The sequence below is a fragment of the Bombina bombina genome, chromosome 2 (genome assembly GCF_027579735.1).
Source record: "Bombina bombina isolate aBomBom1 chromosome 2, aBomBom1.pri, whole genome shotgun sequence".
NCBI lineage: Eukaryota > Metazoa > Chordata > Amphibia > Anura > Bombinatoridae > Bombina > Bombina bombina.
In genome coordinates this window covers 87,962,513-87,981,940 of record NC_069500.1, presented here as the reverse complement: position 1 = coordinate 87,981,940, position 19,428 = coordinate 87,962,513, and the positions used below count along the sequence as shown (strand labels likewise).

The following is a 19,428-nucleotide window of genomic DNA, read 5'->3' as shown; positions in this document are numbered from 1 at the left end:
AACTTCATTTAAATTTTTACCTAGGTTGTGAATTCTAACAACATTAGTAGAGAAATTGTGGTTCCTTCGTTGTGTCCTAATCCTAAGAACTCTAAGGAAAGATCGTTGCATTCTTTGGATGTAGTTAGAGCTTTGAAATATTATGTTGAAGCTACTAAAGATTTCCGAAAGACTTCTAGTCTATTTGTTATCTTTTCTGGTTCTAGGAAAGGTCAAAAGGCTTCTGCCATTTCTTTGGCATCTTGGTTAAAATCCTTGATTCATCATGCTTATGTCGAGTCGGGTAGAACTCCACCTCAAAGGATTACAGCTCATTCTACTAGGTCAGTCTCTACTTCCTGGGCATTTAGGAATGAAGCTTCGGTTGATCAGATTTGCAAAGCAGCAACTTGGTCTTCTTTGCATACTTTTACTAAATTCTACCATTTTGATGTGTTTTCTTCTTCTGAAGCAGTTTTTGGTAGAAAAGTACTTCAGGCAGCTGTTTCAATTTGATTCTTCTGCTTATAATTTCATTTTTTTTCATTATAAGATTTAAACTTTATTTTGGGGTGTGGATTATTTTTCAGCGGAATTGGCTGTCTTTATTTTATCCCTCCCTCTCTAGTGACTCTTGCGTGGAAGATCCACATCTTGGGTATTCATTATCCCATACGTCACTAGCTCATGGACTCTTGATAATTACATGAAAGAAAACATAATTTATGTAAGAACTTACCTGATAAATTAATTTCTTTCATATTAGCAAGAGTCCATGAGGCCCACCCTTTTTTGAGGTGGTTATGATTTTTTTGTATAAAGCACAATTATTCCAATTCCTTATTTTATATGCTTTCGCACTTTTCTCTTATCACCCCACTTCTTGGCTATTCGTTAAACTGATTTGTGGGTGTGGTGAGGGGTGTATTTATAGGCATTTTGAGGTTTGGGAAACTTTGCCCCTCCTGGTAGGAATGTATATCCCATACGTCACAAGCTCATGGACTCTTGCTAATATGAAAGAAATGAATTTATCAGGTAAGTTCTTACATAAATTATGTTTTTCAGCACACAGTGTTTCTACTGCAGCAAGGGGTTTCTGGCTAAGGAAATGCAAATACAAATCACAGACTCTGATATTTTACATTCTAATCCCCATTATACATTAACTACATGTATAAATGCATGTGACATAAGCACCCACCACATAACCTAGTTTATGACTGAAGCATAAGTGCAGTACAACCACTTAACTTAGTCAATGCATGGGATGTTAGAGTAGTACCACCACAGAACCTAGTCTATGCATGGGATGTTAGAGTAGTACCACCACATAACCTAGTCTATGCATGGGATGTTAGAGTAGTACCACCACATAACCTAGTCTGTGCATGGGATGTTAGAGCAGTACCACCACATAACCTAGTCTGTGCATGGGATGTTAGAGTAGTACCACCACTTAACCTAGTCTGTGCATGGGATGTTAGAGTAGTACCACCACTTAACCTAGTCTGTGCATGGGATGTTAGAGTAGTACCACCACTTAACTTAGTCTGTGCATGGGATGTTAGAGTAGTACCACCACTTAACCTAGTCTGTGCATGGGATATTAGAGTAGTACCACCACTTAACCTAGTCTGTGCATGGGATGTTAGAGTAGTACCACCACTTAACCTAGTCTGTGCATGGGATGTAAGAGCAGTACCACCACATAACCCAGTCTGTGCATGGGATGTTAGAGTAGTACCATGACATAACCTAGTCTGTGCATGAGATGTTAGAGTAGTACCACCACTTAACCTAGTCTGTGCATGGGATGTTAGAGTAGTACCACCACTTAACCTAGTCTGTGCATGGGATGTTAGAGTAGTACCATCACATAACCTAGTCTGTGCATGGGATGTTAGAGCAGTACCACCACTTAACCTAGTCTGTGCATGGGATGTTAGAGCAGTACCACCACATAACCTAGTCTGTGCATGGGATGTTAGAGCAGTACCACCACTTAACCTAGTCTGTGCATGGGATTTTAGAGTAGTACCACCACTTAACCTAGTCTGTGCATGGGATGTTAGAGTAGTACCACCACATAACCTAGTCTGTGCATGGGATGTTAGAGCAGTACCACCACTTAACCTAGTCTGTGCATGGGATGTTAGAGTAGTACCACCACATAACCTAGTCTGTGCATGGGATGTTAGAGCAGTACCACCACTTAACCTAGTCTGTGCATGGGATGTTAGAGCAGTACCACCACTTAACCTAGTCTGTGCATGGGATGTTAGAGCAGTACCACCACATAACCTAGTCTGTGCATGGGATGTTAGAGCAGTACCACCACATAACCTTGTCTGTGCATGGGATGTTAGAGTAGTACCACCACATAACCTAGTCTGTGCATGGGATGTTAGAGTAGTACCACCACTTAACCTAGTCTGTGCATGGGATGTTAGAGTAGTACCACCACATAACCTAGTCTGTGCATGGGATGTTAGAGTAGTACCACCACATAACCTAGTCTGTGCATGGGATGTTAGAGTAGTACCACCACATAACCTAGTCTGTGCATGGGATGTTAGAGTAATACCATCACTTAACCTAGTCTGTGCATGGGATGTTAGAGCAGTACCACCACATAACCTAGTCTGTGCATGGGATGTTAGAGCAGTACCATCACTTAACCTAGTCTGTGCATGGGATGTTAGAGCAGTACCACCACATAACCTAGTCTGTGCATGGGATGTTAGAGCAGTACCACCACATAACCTAGTCTGTGCATGGGATGTTAGAGCAGTACCACCACATAACCTAGTCTGTGCATGGGATGTTAGAGCAGTACCACCACTTAACCTAGTCTGTGCATGGGATGTTAGAGTAGTACCATCACATAACCTAGTCTGTGCATGGGATTTTAGAGTAATACCACCACTTAACCTAGTCTGTGCATGGGATGTTAGAGTAGTACCACCACTTAACCTAGTCTGTGCATGGGATGTTAGAGCAGTACCACAACATAACCTAGTCTGTGCATGGGATGCTAGAGTAGTACCACCACATAACCTAGTCTGTGCATGGGATGTTAGAGTAGTACCACCACATAACCTAGTCTGTGCATGGGATGTTAGAGTAGTACCATCACTTAACCTACTCTGTGCATGGGATGTTAGAGCAGTACCACCACATAACCTAGTCTGTGCATGGGATGTTAGAGCATTACCATCACTTAACCTAGTCTGTGCATGGGATGTTAGAGCAGTACCACCACATAACCTAGTCTGTGCATGGGATGTTAGAGCAGTACCACCACATAACCTAGTCTGTGCATGGGATGTTAGAGTAGTACCACCACATAACCTAGTCTGTGCATGGGATGTTAGAGTAGTACCACCACATAACCTAGTCTGTGCATGGGATGTTAGAGCAGTACCACCACATAACCTCGTCTGTGCATGGGATGTTAGAGCAGTACCACCACTTAACCTAGTCTGTGCATGGGATGTTAGAGAAGTACCATCACATAACCTAGTCTGTGCATGGGATTTTAGAGTAGTACCACAACATAACCTAGTCTGTGCATGGGATGTTAGAGTAGTACCACAACATAACCTAGTCTGTGCATGGGATGTTAGAGTAGTACCAACACATAACTTAGTCTGTGCATGGGATTTTAGAGTAGTACCACCACTTAACCTAGTCTGTGGATGGGATGTTAGAGCAGTACCACCACTTAACCTAGTCTGTGCATGGGATGTTAGAGTAGTACCACAACATAACCTAGTCTGTGCATGGGATGCTAGAGTAGTACCACAACATAACCTAGTCTGTGCATGGGATGTTAGAGTAGTACCACAACATAACCTAGTCTGTGCATGGGATGTTAGAGTAGTACCACAACATAACCTAGTCTGTGCATGGGATGTTAGAGTAGTACCACAACATAACCTAGTCTGTGCATGGGATGTTAGAGCAGTACCACCACTTAACCTAGTCTGTGCATGGGATGTTAGAGCAGTACCACCACATAACCTAGTCTGTGCATGGGATGTTAGAGCAGTACCACCACTTAACCTAGTCTGTGCATGGGATGTTAGAGTAGTACCACCAAATAACCTAGTCTGTGCATGGGATGTTAGAGCAGTACCACCACATAACCTAGTCTGTGCATGGGATGTTAGAGCAGTACCACCACATAACCTAGTCTGTGCATGGGATGTTAGAGCAGTACCACCACATAACCTAGTCTGTGCATGGGATGTTAGAGCAGTACCACCACATAACCTAGTCTGTGCATGGGATGTTAGAGCAGTACCACCACATAACCTAGTCTGTGCATGGGATGTTAGAGTAGTACCATCACATAACCTAGTCTGTGCATGGGATGTTAGAGCAGTACCACCACTTAACCTAGTCTGTACATGGGATGTTAGAGCAGTACCACCACATAACCTAGTCTGTGCATGGGATGTTAGAGTAGTACCACAACATAACCTAGTCTGTGCATGGGATGTTAGAGCAGTACCACCACTTAACCTAGTCTGTGCATGGGATGTTAGAGCAGTACCACCACATAACCTAGTCTGTGCATGGGATGTTAGAGCAGTACCACCACTTAACCTAGTCTGTGCATGGGATGTTAGAGTAGTACCACCACATAACCTAGTCTGTGCATGGGATGTTAGAGCAGTACCACCACATAACCTAGTCTGTGCATGGGATGTTAGAGTAGTACCACCACATAACCTAGTCTGTGCATGGGATGTTAGAGCAGTACCACCACTTAACCTAGTCTGTGCATGGGATGTTAGAGTAGTACCACCACATAACCTAGTCTGTGCATGGGATGTTAGAGTAGTACCACCACATAACCTAGTCTGTGCATGGGATGTTAGAGTAGTACCACCACATAACCTAGTCTGTGCATGGGATGTTAGAGTAGTACCATCACATAACCTAGTCTGTGCATGGGATGTTAGAGCAGTACCACCACTTAACCTAGTCTGTACATGGGATGTTAGAGCAGTACCACCACATAACCTAGTCTGTGCATGGGATGTTAGAGTAGTACCACAACATAACCTAGTCTGTGCATGGGATGTTAGAGCAGTACCACCACTTAACCTAGTCTGTGCATGGGATGTTAGAGCAGTACCACCACATAACCTAGTCTGTGCATGGGATGTTAGAGCAGTACCACCACTTAACCTAGTCTGTGCATGGGATGTTAGAGTAGTACCACCACATAACCTAGTCTGTGCATGGGATGTTAGAGCAGTACCACCACATAACCTAGTCTGTGCATGGGATGTTAGAGTAGTACCACCACATAACCTAGTCTGTGCATGGGATGTTAGAGCAGTACCACCACTTAACCTAGTCTGTGCATGGGATGTTAGAGTAGTACCACCACATAACCTAGTCTGTGCATGGGATGTTAGAGCAGTACCACCACATAACCTAGTCTGTGCATGGGATGTTAGAGCAGTACCACCACATAACCTAGTCTGTGCTGTGCATGGGATTTTAGAGCAGTACCACCACATAACCTAGTCTGTGCATGGGATGTTAGAGCAGTACCACCACATAACCTAGTCTGTGCATGGGATGTTAGAGCAGTACCACCACAGAACCTAGTCTGTGCATGGGATGTTAGAGCAGTACCACCACATAACCTAGTCTGTGCATGGGATGTTAGAGCAGTACCACCACATAACCTAGTCTGTGCATGGGATGTTAGAGCAGTACCACCACATAACCTAGTCTGTGCATGGGATGTTAGAGCAGTACCACCACAGAACCTAGTCTGTGCATGGGATGTTAGAGCAGTACCACCACATAACCTAGTCTGTGCATGGGATGTTAGAGCAGTACCACCACATAACCTAGTCTGTGCATGGGATGTTAGAGCAGTACCACCACATAACCTAGTCTGTGCATGGGATGTTAGAGCAGTACCACCACATAACCTAGTCTGTGCATGGGATGTTAGAGCAGTACCACCACATAACCTAGTCTGTGCATGGGATGTTAGAGCAGTACCACCACATAACCTAGTCTGTGCATGGGATGTTAGAGCAGTACCACCACATAACCTAGTCTGTGCATGGGATGTTAGAGCAGTACCACCACATAACCTAGTCTGTGCATGGGATGTTAGAGCAGTACCACCACATAACCTAGTCTGTGCATGGGACATAACAGCAGCGCTACTACATAACCTAGTTTATGACTGGAGCATAAGGGCAGCACCACCACTTATCCTAGTCTGTGCATGGGACATAAATTCAGCACCATCATATAATCTAGTTTGAGTCTGTTCTAGGTACTCTTGCCCACCTCATAATGCAAGAAATCGGGTTGCCACCTTGCCCAGGGTGTGCAAGGAGGAACATGACCAATGCTGCCCAGCAGCACTATTCATGTGATGACCAGATACATAATACATGTTTCTCACTGCACATCCTGCAGCATGTGCAACTCATAACTGTCCAGGAAAACATGACTGAGTTAGCGACCCTAGCAAGAAACCAACCTCACGCTGATGCACCTTCTTAAAGGGACATTAAAACACTGATTTATTTTATTGCATCTTAAATAGAGTGTTTTAAAATGTATTTTGAAACTGATTTTCCTGTCCAGAATAAGCATTTTTTCATATTTGTTTGGGTTTGTCCCTGTTCCCCAAGAGAACATATAAATACATAAATACATATGCACACACACATATACAGTTGTGCTTATAAGTTTACATACCCTGGCAGAATTTATGATTTCTTGGCCATTTTTCAGAGAATATGAATGATAGCACAAAAACTTTTCTTTCACTCATGGTTAGTGTTTGGCTGAAGCCATTTATTATCAATCAACTGTGTTTACTCTTTTTAAATCATAATGACAACAGAAACTACCCAAATGACCATGATTCAAAGTTTACATACCCTGGGGATTTTGGCCTGATAACATGCACACAAGTTGACACAAAGGGGATTGAATGGCTATTTAAGGTAACCATCCTCACCTGTGATCTGTTTTCTTGTAATTAGTGTGTGTATAAAAGGTCAATGAGTTTCTGGACTCCTGACAGACCCTTGCATCTTTCATCCAGTGCTGCACTGACGATTCTGGATTCTGAGTCATGGAGAAAGCAAAAGAATTATCAAACGATCTGCGGAAAAAGGTAGTTGAACTGTATAAAACAGGAAAGGGATATAAAAAGATATCCAAGGAATTGAGAATGCAAATCAGCAGTGTTCAAACTCTAATCAAGAAGTGGAAAATGAGGGGTTCTGTTGAAACCAAACCAACTAAAATTCCAGCCACAACTGCCAGGAAAATTGTTCGGGATGCAAAGACAAACCCACAAAGAACTTCAGGTGAAATACAGGACTCTCTGAAAACATTTGGTGTGGCTGTTTCAAGATGCACAATAATGAGGCACTTGAAGAAAGATGGGCTGCATGGTCGAGTCGCCAGAAGAAAGCCGTTACTACGCAAATGCCACAAAGTATCCCACTTACCATACGCCAAAAAGCACAGAGACAAGCCTCAAACCTTCTGGCACAAAGTAATTTGGAGTGATGAGACCAAAATTGAGCTTTTTGTCCACAACCATAAATGCTACATTTGGAGAGGAGTCAACAAGGCCTATGTGAAACACGGAGGTGGATCGCTGATGTTTTGAGGATGTGTGAGCTACAAAGGCACAGGAAATTAGGTCAGAATTGATGGCAAGATGAATGCAGTATGTTATCAAACAGAACCCCTCATTTTCCACTTCTTGATTAGAGTTTGAACACTGCTGAATTGCATTCTCAATTCCTTGGATATCTTTTTATATCCCGTCCTTTTTCATACAGTTCAACTACCTTTTCCCGCAGATCCTTTGACAATTCTTTTGCTTTCTTCATGACTCAGAATCCAGAAAGGTCAGTGCAGCACTGGATGAAAGATGCAAGGGTCTGTCATGAGTCCAGAAACTCATAGACCTTTTATACACACACACTAATTACAAGCAAACAGATCACAGGTAAGGATGGTTCCCTTTAATAGCCATTCAAACCCCTTTGTGTCAACTTCTGTGCATGTTATCAGGCCAAAATCACCAGGGTATGTAAACTTTTAATCAGGGTCATTTGGATTGTTTCTGTTGTCATTATGATTTAAAAAGAGTAAACACAGTTGATTGATAATAAATGGCTTCAGCCAAACACTAACCATGAGTGAAAGAAAAGTTTTTGTGTTATCATTCATATTCTCTGAAAAATGGCCAAGAAATCATAAATTCTGCCAGGGTATGTAAACTTATGAGCACAACTGTATATATATATATATATATATATATATATATATATATATATATATATATATATATATATATATATACACACACACACACACACACGTCATCTTTGGACTTGTATATTTATGTATCTCTATGTTAAAGCCTTTTGCCTGCCTTTTTCTTCTAACACATGAGACTTCATATTTTGGAGCCTTTATACATTTTGTGGGTAATTATTTTTTTTTAATCATTTTTATCAGATAGTGTTATTATGAGTGTAAGTGTACTTTGTAATGTATTTGTGATGTGTTTAGTGAAACTTTTTTGTTTTGCGAAACAGTTAACCAGAGTTCTGAGGATGCGGTAATCATTCTAGCGTATATTACGATTGCACTTAAGCGATCACGTTTACTTTCAACTTGTAATACGAGTGGAAAACCTGGCATGCGCAAACGCCTGCTCTAAACCCCTTTTTACTCGCCCATAACTCTAAACGCACCACTCGTAATCTAGCTGTATGTGTTTAAACTCTTTGCAGTGGTTAAACTCACAGTTATATGTATGCAATAGTGCAATAATAAAATGCCCCAACAAATTACAGCATTTTCTTTTTTACACTTTTGTGTACCTTTAAAGGAACATTAAAAACTAATAACATTTTATGCACCTTACTCTAATTATGGGTCTGAAGAAAAGTCGCAGCACATGTGCAAACAAAGGTAAACACTGGAATGCAGTTTTATGCTACATTTCAACCTGGAGTCAGCCATGACTGGAGAAAGGCGGGGCATATCCTCAATTGTATGCTAGTGTTTATTGTCCCTTTAATAATGTGGGGCTCATTTTAAAGGGACATAATACCCGTATGCTAAATCACTTGGAAGTGAAGCAGCGTAACTGTAAATAGCTGACAGGAAAATATCAAAAGAAGAACTCTATGTAATAAAGGAAGATATCAAGTCCCTTTAAATTAGTTATTCATAATCTTTTTTAGATAGCCACATATAGATAGAGGAAGCATTTCATTGTAATATACCATCATATATCCCTTTTTTATTAGGTAAACACTATATTTCTCATATTTATAGATTGCTTAGTTATATGTTAATTTGTATGTTTTCTTACTTTTTCAGAATTATTCCAATTTTTCTTATCCACCGCCCTGCAAACAATATCCCATATGCAACAGTAGAAGAGGAACTCTTAGGAGACTTTGTGAAGTATTCCGTTAGGGATGGAAAGGAAATCAACTTTTTAAGACGAGATTCTGAAGCTGGACAAAAATGCTGCACATTCCAGCACTGGGTATATGAGAAGACCAATGGAAATTTACTTGTCACAGATATGCAAGGTAATAATATACTGCATGCTAAATTGTAATGTAATGCTTTGTGCTTGAGAAAGAAATACCTGCCATGATTATTTGTGTAACTGAAGGAAATATAATAAGGATCATTGGCTCAGTATATTATTTTGTGTATTTTGCACTTAATTCTTTTATATGTGCATAATGTATATTAGTAACTAAGCAGTATGTTGCAAAATATCTGCATACCTAATAAATATTTTAAAACCATTTAATTCACTTACGGCTAGATTTAGAGTTTGGCGTTAGCCGTCAAAACCAGCGTTAGAGGCTCCTAACGCTGGTTTTGGCCGCCCGCTGGTATTTAGAGTCAGTCAGGAAAGGGTCTAACGCTCACTTTGCATCCGCGATTTTTCAATACCGCAGATCCCCCTACGCCATTTGCGTATCCTATCTTTTCAATGGGATCTTTCTAACGCCGGTATTTAGAGTCTTGGCTGAAGTGAGCGTTAGAAACCTAACGACAAAACTCCAGCCGCAGAAAAAAGTCAGTAGTTAAGAGCTTTTTGGGCTAACTACGGTTTATAAAGCTCTTTACTACTGTGCTCTAACGTACACTAACACCCATAAACTACCTATGTACCCCTAAACCGAGGCCCCCCCACATCGCCGCCACTCTATTAAAATTTTTTAACCCCTAATCTGCCGACCGCACACCGCCGCCAGCTACGTTATCCCTATGTACCCCTAATCTGCTGCCCCTAACACAGTCGACCCCTACATAATATTTATTAACCCCTAAACTGCCGCCCCCAATGTCGCCTCCACCTACCTACAATTATTAACCCCTAATCTGCCGACCGGACCTCACCGCTACTATAATAAAGTTATTAACCCCTAATCCGCCTCACTCCCGCCTCACTAACCCTATAATAAATAGTATTAACCCCTAATCTGCCCTCCCTAACATCGCCGACACCTAACTTCAAGTATTAACCCCTAATCTGCCGACCGGACCACACCGCTACTCTAATAAATTTTTTAACCCCTAAAGCTAAGTCTAACCCTAACACTAACACTCCCCTAAGTTAAATATAATTTAAATCTAACAAAATAAATTAACTCTTATTAAATAAATTATTCCTATTTAAAGCTAAATACTTACCTGTAAAATAAACCCTAATATAGCTACAATATAAATTATAATTATATTGTAGCTATTTTAGGATTAATTTTTATTTTACAGGCAACTTTGTAATTATTTTAACCAGGTACAATAGCTATTAAATAGTTAATAACTATTTAATAGCTACCTAGTTAAAATAATTACAAAATTACCTGTAAAATAAATCCTAACCTAAGTTACAATTAAACCTAACACTACACTATCAATAAATAAATTAAATAAAATATCTACAATGATCTACAATTAAACCTAACACTACACTATCAATAAATTAATTAAATACAATACCTACAAATAAATACAATTAAATAAACTAACTAAAGTACAAAAAATAAAAAAGAACTAAGTTACAAAAAAGAAAAAAATATTTACAAACATTAGAAAAATATTACAATTTTAAACTAATTACACCTACTCTAAGCCCCCTAATAAAATAACAAAGCCCCCCAAAATAAAAAAATGCCCTACCCTATTCTAAAATTAAAATAGAAAAGCTCTTTTACCTTACCAGCCCTTAAAAGGGCCCTTTGTGGGGCATCCCCCAAAGAATTCAGCTCTTTTGCCTGTAAAAAAAAACATACAATACCCCCCCAACATTACAACCCACCACCCACATACCCCTAATCTAACCCAAACCCCCTTAAATAAACCTAACACTAAGCCCCTGAAGATCTCCCTACCTTGTCTTCACCACACCGGGTCCCGATCGGTCCAGAAGAGCCTCCGAAGTCTTTATCCAAGCCCAAGCGGGGGCTGAAGAGTGATGTCCATCCTCCGGCTGAAGTCTTGATCCAAGCGGCGGCTAAAGAATTCCATCTTCGGGCAGAAGTCTTCATCCTATCCGGGCAGAAGAGTCGATCCGGACCGGCAAACATCTTCATCCAAGCCGCATCTTCTATGTTCTTCCATCCGATGACGAGCGGCTCCATCTTGAAGACCTCCGGCGCGGATCCATCCTCTTCTTCCGACGACTAGACGACGAATGAAGGTTCCTTTAAGGGACGTCATCCAAGATGGCGTCCCTCGAATTCCGATTGGCTGATAGGATTCTATCAGCCAATCGGAATTAAGGTAGGAAAATTCTGATTGGCTGATGGAATCAGCCAATCAGATTCAAGTTCAATTCCGATTGGCTGTTCCGATCAGCCAATAGAATGCGAGCTCAATATGACTGGCTGATCGGATCAGCCAATCGGATTGAACGTGAATCTGATTGGCTGATTCCATCAGCCAATCAGAATTTTCCTACCTTAATTCCGATTGGCTGATAGAATCCTATCAGCCAATCGGAATTCGAGGGACGCCATCTTGGATGACGTCATTTAAAGGAACCTTCATTCGGATTTAGGACGTCGGAAGAAGAGGATGGATCCGCGCCGGAGGTCTTCAAGATGGAGCCGCTTGTCATCGGATGATAGAAGATGCCGCTTGGAAGAAGATGGTTGCCGGTCCGGATCTCCTCTTCTGCGCGGATAGGATGAAGACTTTGGAGCCTCTTCTGGACCTCTTCAGCCGCCGCTTGATAGAAGACTTCAGCCGGATGATGGATCTCCAGCCCCCGCTTGGGCTTGGATGAAGACTTCGGAGCCTGGAGCGATCGGTGATACCTGGCATGGTGAAGACAAGGTAGGAAGATCTTCAGGGGCTTAGTGTTAGGTTTATTTAAGGGGGGTTTGGGTTAGATTAGGGGTATGTGGGTGGTGGGTTGTAGTGTTGGGGGGGGGTATTGTATGTTTTTTTTTACAGGCAAAAGAGCTGAATTCTTTGGGGCATGCCCCGCAAAAAGGCCCTTTTAAGGGCTGGTAAGGTAAAAGAGCTTTTCTATTTTAATTTTAGAATAGGGTAGGGCATTTTTTTATTTTGGGGGGCTTTGTTATTTTATTAGGGGGCTTAGAGTAGGTGTAATTAGCTTAAAATTGTTGTAATATTTTTATTATGTTTGTAATTAATTTTTTTATTTTTTGTAACTTAGCTTTTTTTATTTTTTGTACTTTAGTTAGTTTATTTATTTGCATTTATTTGTAGGTATTTTATGTAATTAATTTATTGATAGTGTAGTGTTAGGTTTAATTGTAGATAATTGTAGGTATTTTATTTTATTAATTTATTGATAGTGTAGTGTTAGGTTTAATTGTAACTTAGGTTAGGATTTATTTTACAGGTAATTTTGTAATTATTTTAACTAGGTAGCTATTAAATAGTTATTAACTATTTAATAGCTATTGTACCTGGTTAAAATAAATACAAAGTTGCCTGTAAAATAAATATAAATCCTAAAATAGCTACAATATAATTATAATTTATATTGTAGCTATATTAGGGTTTATTTTACAGGTAAGTATTTAGCTTTAAATAGGAATAATTTATTTAATAAGAGTTAATTTATTTCGTTAGATTTAAATTATATTTAACTTAGGGGGGTGTTAGGGTTAGGGTTAGACTTAGCTTTAGGGGTTAATAAATTTATTAGAGTAGCGGCGAGGTCCGGTCGGCAGATTAGGGGTTAATAGTTGAAGTTAGGTGTCAGCGATGTTAGGGCAGATTAGGGGTTAATACTATTTATTATAGGGTTAGTGAGGCGGATTAGGGGTTAAAACATTTATTATAGTAGCGGTGAGGTCCGGTCGGCAGATTAGGGGTTAATTATTGTAGGTAGCTGGCGGCGACGTTGTGGGAGGCAGATTAGGGGTTAATAAATATAATATAGGGGTCGGCGGTGTTAGGGGCAGCAGATTAGGGGTACATAGGGATAACGTAGGTTGGGGCGGTGTACGGAGCGGCAGATTAGGGGTTAAAAATAATATGCAGGGGTCAGCGATAGCGGGGGCGGCAGATTAGGGGTTAATAAGTGTAAGGTTAGGGGTGTTTAGACTTGGGGTACATGTTAGGGTGTTAGGTGCAGACTTAGAAAGTGTTTTCCCATAGGAAACAATGGGGCTGCGTTAGGAGCTGAACGCTGCTTTTTTGCAGGTGTTTTTTTTTCAGCTCAAACTGCCCCATTATTTCCTATGGGGGAATCGTGCATGAGCACGTTTTTGAAGCTGGCTGCGTCCGTAAGCACCGCTGGTATTGAGAGTTGCAGTGGCGGTAAATTATGCTCTACGCTCCCTTTTTGGAGCCTAACGCACTGAAAACACAGCCATTCTGTGAACTCTAAATACCAGCGGTATTTAAAAGGTGCGGGGGGAAAAAAGCCAGCGTTAGCTACGCGGGTCGTTACCGACAAAACTCTAAATCTAGGCGTTATATTTTTAGGAAAATGTGCATTGCAGTCCAGGAATATACCATTACAAAAACTGTTTTAGTTTGTTTCCTTTGTCTCCTTTTCTACAGACAATTAAAGGAACATGAAATATTTTTTTCATGATTGCAATTTTAGCCAACTTTTCTCTTGGTATCATTTGTTGAAAATTACACATAGGTAGAGGTTTTGGGGCATATTTAACAATGTGCGAGCGGACATGATAAGAAGTAGCGTATCATGTCCGCTGCACATCGCTGCACATCTATATAAATAAGTTCCTGCACTAATCAAGCTCTCCACTGTGTAGAATGTTGCAGGGTAATGGTACTTGGCTCTGAAGGGTGCATCCCAGCATCATGATTGAAAAACAATTAAATTACAGGAGAAGCATGCAAAATAAATAAGAAAAGCACATTGCAAGCCTCTTGTTTATGCATTTTAAACCCATAGAAACCTAGAATGGGAAGGACCCAACTATTTCCCCATATCAAAAGACAACAAAGTATTACTCTCCTGTACATGAGGGGTTCACTTGATGGCTTTGCTTATTCGCTGGCTTTACACAATGCCCAGAAGCACATCCTCTTTGCTAATGGTGGGTGACTGTTAAGGGGCTCATTCCTCCCAACCACCTACAAGGCCCCTCATTTGAAACATGGGCCTTTTGAAACATTCCTTTTAAAATGGGGGGTCCTGAGACTCTGTAAGATGCAGGGGATTAGAGTAACCATTGTGAACACTTGCATCAGCACTTAAACTGCTGTTTTCCTGAGTGGGCTCTAACACAGCCCCTATCTCCCTTCATCCTTTTTCTTTTGTGCTAATGGAACAAGTGATTTCTCAAATTAGTCAGTTTGTCCCCCTGGATGAAGGTGAAAATTGAACATGTGATTATGTACCCCACTGGATACCAGGGGGGATATTTATCAAAGGTCTGGCGTACCTGATCCAACAGTGCGGATCAGGTCCGCCAGACCTCGCTGAATGCAGAGAGCAATACGCTCTCCGTATTCAGCATTGAGCCAGCAGCTCTTGTGAGCTGCTGGTGCAACGCCGCCCCCTGCAGCTTCGCTGACAGCAGGGAGGTGTCAATCAACCTGATCGTACTTGATCGGGTTGATTTTCGGCGATGTGTGTCTGCCTGCTCAGAGCAGAGGGACAGGGTTATGGAGTAGCGGTCTTTAGACCGCTGCTTCATAACTGCTGTTTCTGGCGAGCCTGCAGGAGAAACACGGACCCTCAAGCTCCATCCAGAGCTTGATAGATAGGCCACCAGGAGGGTTTTAATGAAGAGAGATGTAGGCTGTTAACCCCTTAATGACCACAATGTACCCTGTATGTCACTGGTCGTTAAGGGTTTTTTCAGGACATAATAGCACAAGTCTAGCAAGAACACGCTATTAATGCCCTCCCTCCAGAAGGCTTTGTGGAATAGAGCAGTCTCAACGTTGGTGGCAAGACCGCACTATAAAACAATTGAGTCCCAAAAAAAGGCCAGCGACATAATTAAGGGTGGCGGGATGTGGGATATTATAGAAGCCAGTGACTTAGTCAGGAGGATTTAGGGGTGGAGTCATGGCAAACTGGGGTATGTTATGTTGGGGCAGAACTTGACAGGGGTGAACAGCAGTGGGGTAAGAGTTGGGCAGAGCTGAATGGCCCGTGAGTGATATTCCTATTGCTATACTATAGTCACATATAATATCTTAACCTATTAAAAGGACATTAAACTTCAAACTTAATAACTCTTCCAAATTGCCTTAAAGGTTTGCTTCACATTGCCTAAACCAGCTATATGATTTGCAGCATTTGGAAGAAAACCTAAGTCACAGAAGCAAGAGGTCTCTGTATACTGCAGTAACGGTATAAACCTATAGTACAGTACTGAGGTATACAGCAGTAAAGGTATAAATCCATAGTGACTTGAATGTACCTTTAAGCACAAACAAGCAGTGATATGTTACTGCCAATGCAAAAAATTCTGCCTCATAAATGATTAGGAAATAAACTTACTATATGTGAATATTATACAGTGTTGAACAACAAGCATAATGAAATAAAATGCACCAATAAGTCTGAAAAAATAATGCAAAATGCCACTTCAAATTAGAAGCAGTGATGTTTATTTTTTTAAAGTATATCAAGCTGAAAAGTAATTTAGACATATTTTTTTCATGTCTAGGGAGGTGGCAGACAACCCATATTACTAATTTGTGAACAGGATTTATGTGTAGGGAAGAAAAAGTTAGGAAATCAGTGAGAGAATAGAAAGGGACTTGTGATCTGGATAAAGTTTATATAAGGACATGTTCTGAGAGCGATAGAATAGGAAGGAGGAGAATGGCGTGAGATATCAGCAACATGATAAAAAAAACAGGTGCAAAACCAGCGCTGATGGCTTGACCTAGGGGATATCTGTCTGAAGTCAGCATTGTTTCTATGATAAACAGTGATTACAGGATTTCTAGCTCATATACAAATATGCAGTGCTTAAAGCAAGACTACTTTTTTAAGCAGAAAGGCACATGGTTGTTTAAACTGAAATGGACATTAGTGTATATCAGTTCTGAACAGAAGCATTTTAACAGTACAATTGCTCTGTGCACCTACACTGAGATGCTGCATCTACACATAGGGGCTGATTTATCATAGTGCAGGCGGACATCGATAAATGCCGACTGTATACTCTAACTGCATTTAGCATTGCACAAGCATTTCTCGTGAAATGCTTGTGCAATGCCGCCCCCTGCACATTCTCGGCCAATCGGATGCTAGCAGGGGGTGTCAATTAACCTGATCGTATCCGATCAGGCTGATTGCTGTCCGCCGCCTCAGAGGTAGTGGACGAGTTAAGGAGCAGTGGTCTTAAGACCGCTGCTTCTTAACGTAAATTTTTTCTGCAAGCCGGAAAGTACAGGGGTAGATAGCAGCATCCGCTGCTTGTTAAATCTACCCCATAGGGTGCTCGTATTGAGTCAGAAATAATTCTCTAAAGACCACTGCAAAATGATTAGTTTCTCTGGTTTTACTATTTATACAGGGAGTGCAGAATTATTAGGCAAGTTGTATTTTTGAGGATTAATTTTATTATTGAACAACAACCATGTTCTCAATGAACCCAAAAAACTCATTAATATCAAAGCTGAATATTTTTGGAAGTAGTTTTTAGTTTGTTTTTAGTTTTAGCTATTTTAAGGGGATATCTGTCTGTGCAGGTGACTATTACTGTGCATAATTATTAGGCAACTTAACAAAAAACAAATATATACCCATTTCAATTATTTATTTTTACCAGTGAAACCAATATAACATCTCAACATTCACAAATATACATTTTTGACATTCAAAAACAAAGCAAAAACAAATCAGTGACCAATATAGCCACCTTTCTTTGCAAGGACACTCAAAAGCCTGCCATCCATGGATTCTGTCAGTGTTTTGATCTGTTCACCATCAACATTGCGTGCAGCAGCAACCACAGCCTCCCAGACACTGTTCAGAGAGGTGTACTGTTTTCCCTCCTTGTAAATCTCACATTTGATGATGGACCACAGGTTCTCAATGGGGTTCAGATCAGGTGAACAAGGAGGCCATGTCATTAGATTTTCTTCTTTTATACCCTTTCTTGCCAGCCACGCTGTGGAGTACTTGGACGCGTGTGATGGAGCATTGTCCTGCATGAAAATCATGTTTTTCTTGAAGGATGCAGACTTCTTCCTGTACCACTGCTTGAAGAAGGTGTCTTCCAGAAACTGGCAGTAGGACTGGGAGTTGAGCTTGACTCCATCCTCAACCTGAAAAGGCCCCACAAGCTCATCTTTGATGATACCAGCCCAAACCAGTACTCCACCTCCACCTTGCTGGCGTCTGAGTCGGACTGGAGCTCTCTGCCCTTTACCAATCCAGCCACGGGCCCATCCATCTGGCCCATCAAGACTCACTCTCATTTCATCAGTCCATAAAACCTTAGAAAAATCAGTCTTGAGATATTTCTTGGCCCAGTCTTGACGTTTCAGCTTGTGTGTCTTGTTCAGTGGTGGTCGTCTTTCAGCCTTTCTTACCTTGGCCATGTCTCTGAGTATTGCACACCTTGTGCTTTTGGGCACTCCAGTGATGTTGCAGCTCTGAAATATGGCCAAACTGGTGGCAAGTGGCATCTTGGCAGCTGCACGCTTGACTTTTCTCAGTTCATGGGCAGTTATTTTGCGCCTTGGTTTTTCCACACGCTTCTTGCGACCCTGTTGACTATTTTGAATGAAACGCTTGATTGTTCGATGATCACGCTTCAGAAGCTTTGCAATTTTAAGAGTGCTGCATCCCTCTGCAAGATATCTCACTATTTTTGACTTTTCTGAGCCTGTCAAGTCCTTCTTTTGACCCATTTTGCCAAAGGAAAGGAAGTTGCCTAATAATTATGCACACCTGATATAGGGTGTTGATGTCATTAGACCACACCCCTTCTCATTACAGAGATGCACATCACCTAATATGCTTAATTGGTAGTAGGCTTTCGAGCCTATACAGCTTGGAGTAAGACAACATGCATAAAGAGGATGATGTGGACAAAATACTCATTTGCCTAATAATTCTGCACTCCCTGTACATTCTATAAACTACTGGCAATATTTCTCCCAAATTCATTAGAGCATTTAATACATTATATTATATTATGCTGCTGTTGTCATCACTATCCTCTTGCAATACATGTGTGTGTATATATAAATATTTATATACACGCACATACACACGTATGCGCAGGGGAAGCCGGATGCCGCGCATATGAGGAAATGAGTTTGATTTCTTTTTAAACTTGAAAACATTATTTTAAATGATGGTTACTTGGATAAGGACTTGAATGTAAGCTGTTTGTGTTTATTCTGTGTTGAAACAGTAGATATATTTCAAGTAACCCCTTCATGCTGTTAGGACGTTCTATGCCATCCTTACATCACTGATCTTTAACGCCGTTAGGATGGCATAGAACGTCCTACCTTATATGGCGTCCTGCAGCTTCCCCCTTTGATGTAGTCAAAAATCGGCCTGGGGGGCGTGCCTAGCAGCATAGGCAGTCCCCATGATACGATCCTGGCCTTGAAATTACGTGATCACATCAACAATGGTGTGATTTCATTTTTACTGCGTGTTTACATCAGAATGAAGGACTATTGTGACGGCACAAAGTAGTTAAATAGACTTTTTAATTTACTTCTTTTATCAAACTGACTTCATTCTCTTGGTATCTTTTGTTTAAAAGCATGCCTAGGTAGAGTTAGAAGCAGCAATGCACTACTGGGTGCTAGCTGCTGATTGATGGCATATGCCTGGTGTCATTGGCTCACCAGATGTGTTTAGCTATGACCCAGTGATGCATTGCTGCTCTGGAGCTGCTGTCATAAAGCTCATTGCATTGGTTAAATAAAACTCATTACCAGGTA

General features: G+C 41.0%; 1 protein-coding gene across 2 annotated transcripts in view; it reads left to right on the top strand.

The window, feature by feature from the left end:
* Window positions 1–19,428, top strand: part of ALPK2 (alpha kinase 2) — a 216,542-nt gene that overhangs the window by 173,505 nt on the left and 23,609 nt on the right. For both annotated transcript variants that reach the window (XM_053701164.1, XM_053701165.1), the window contains exon 9: window positions 9,391–9,608. In XM_053701164.1, the coding sequence (XP_053557139.1) occupies window positions 9,391–9,608 (218 nt within the window). The remainder of the gene's footprint in view (window positions 1–9,390; window positions 9,609–19,428) is intronic.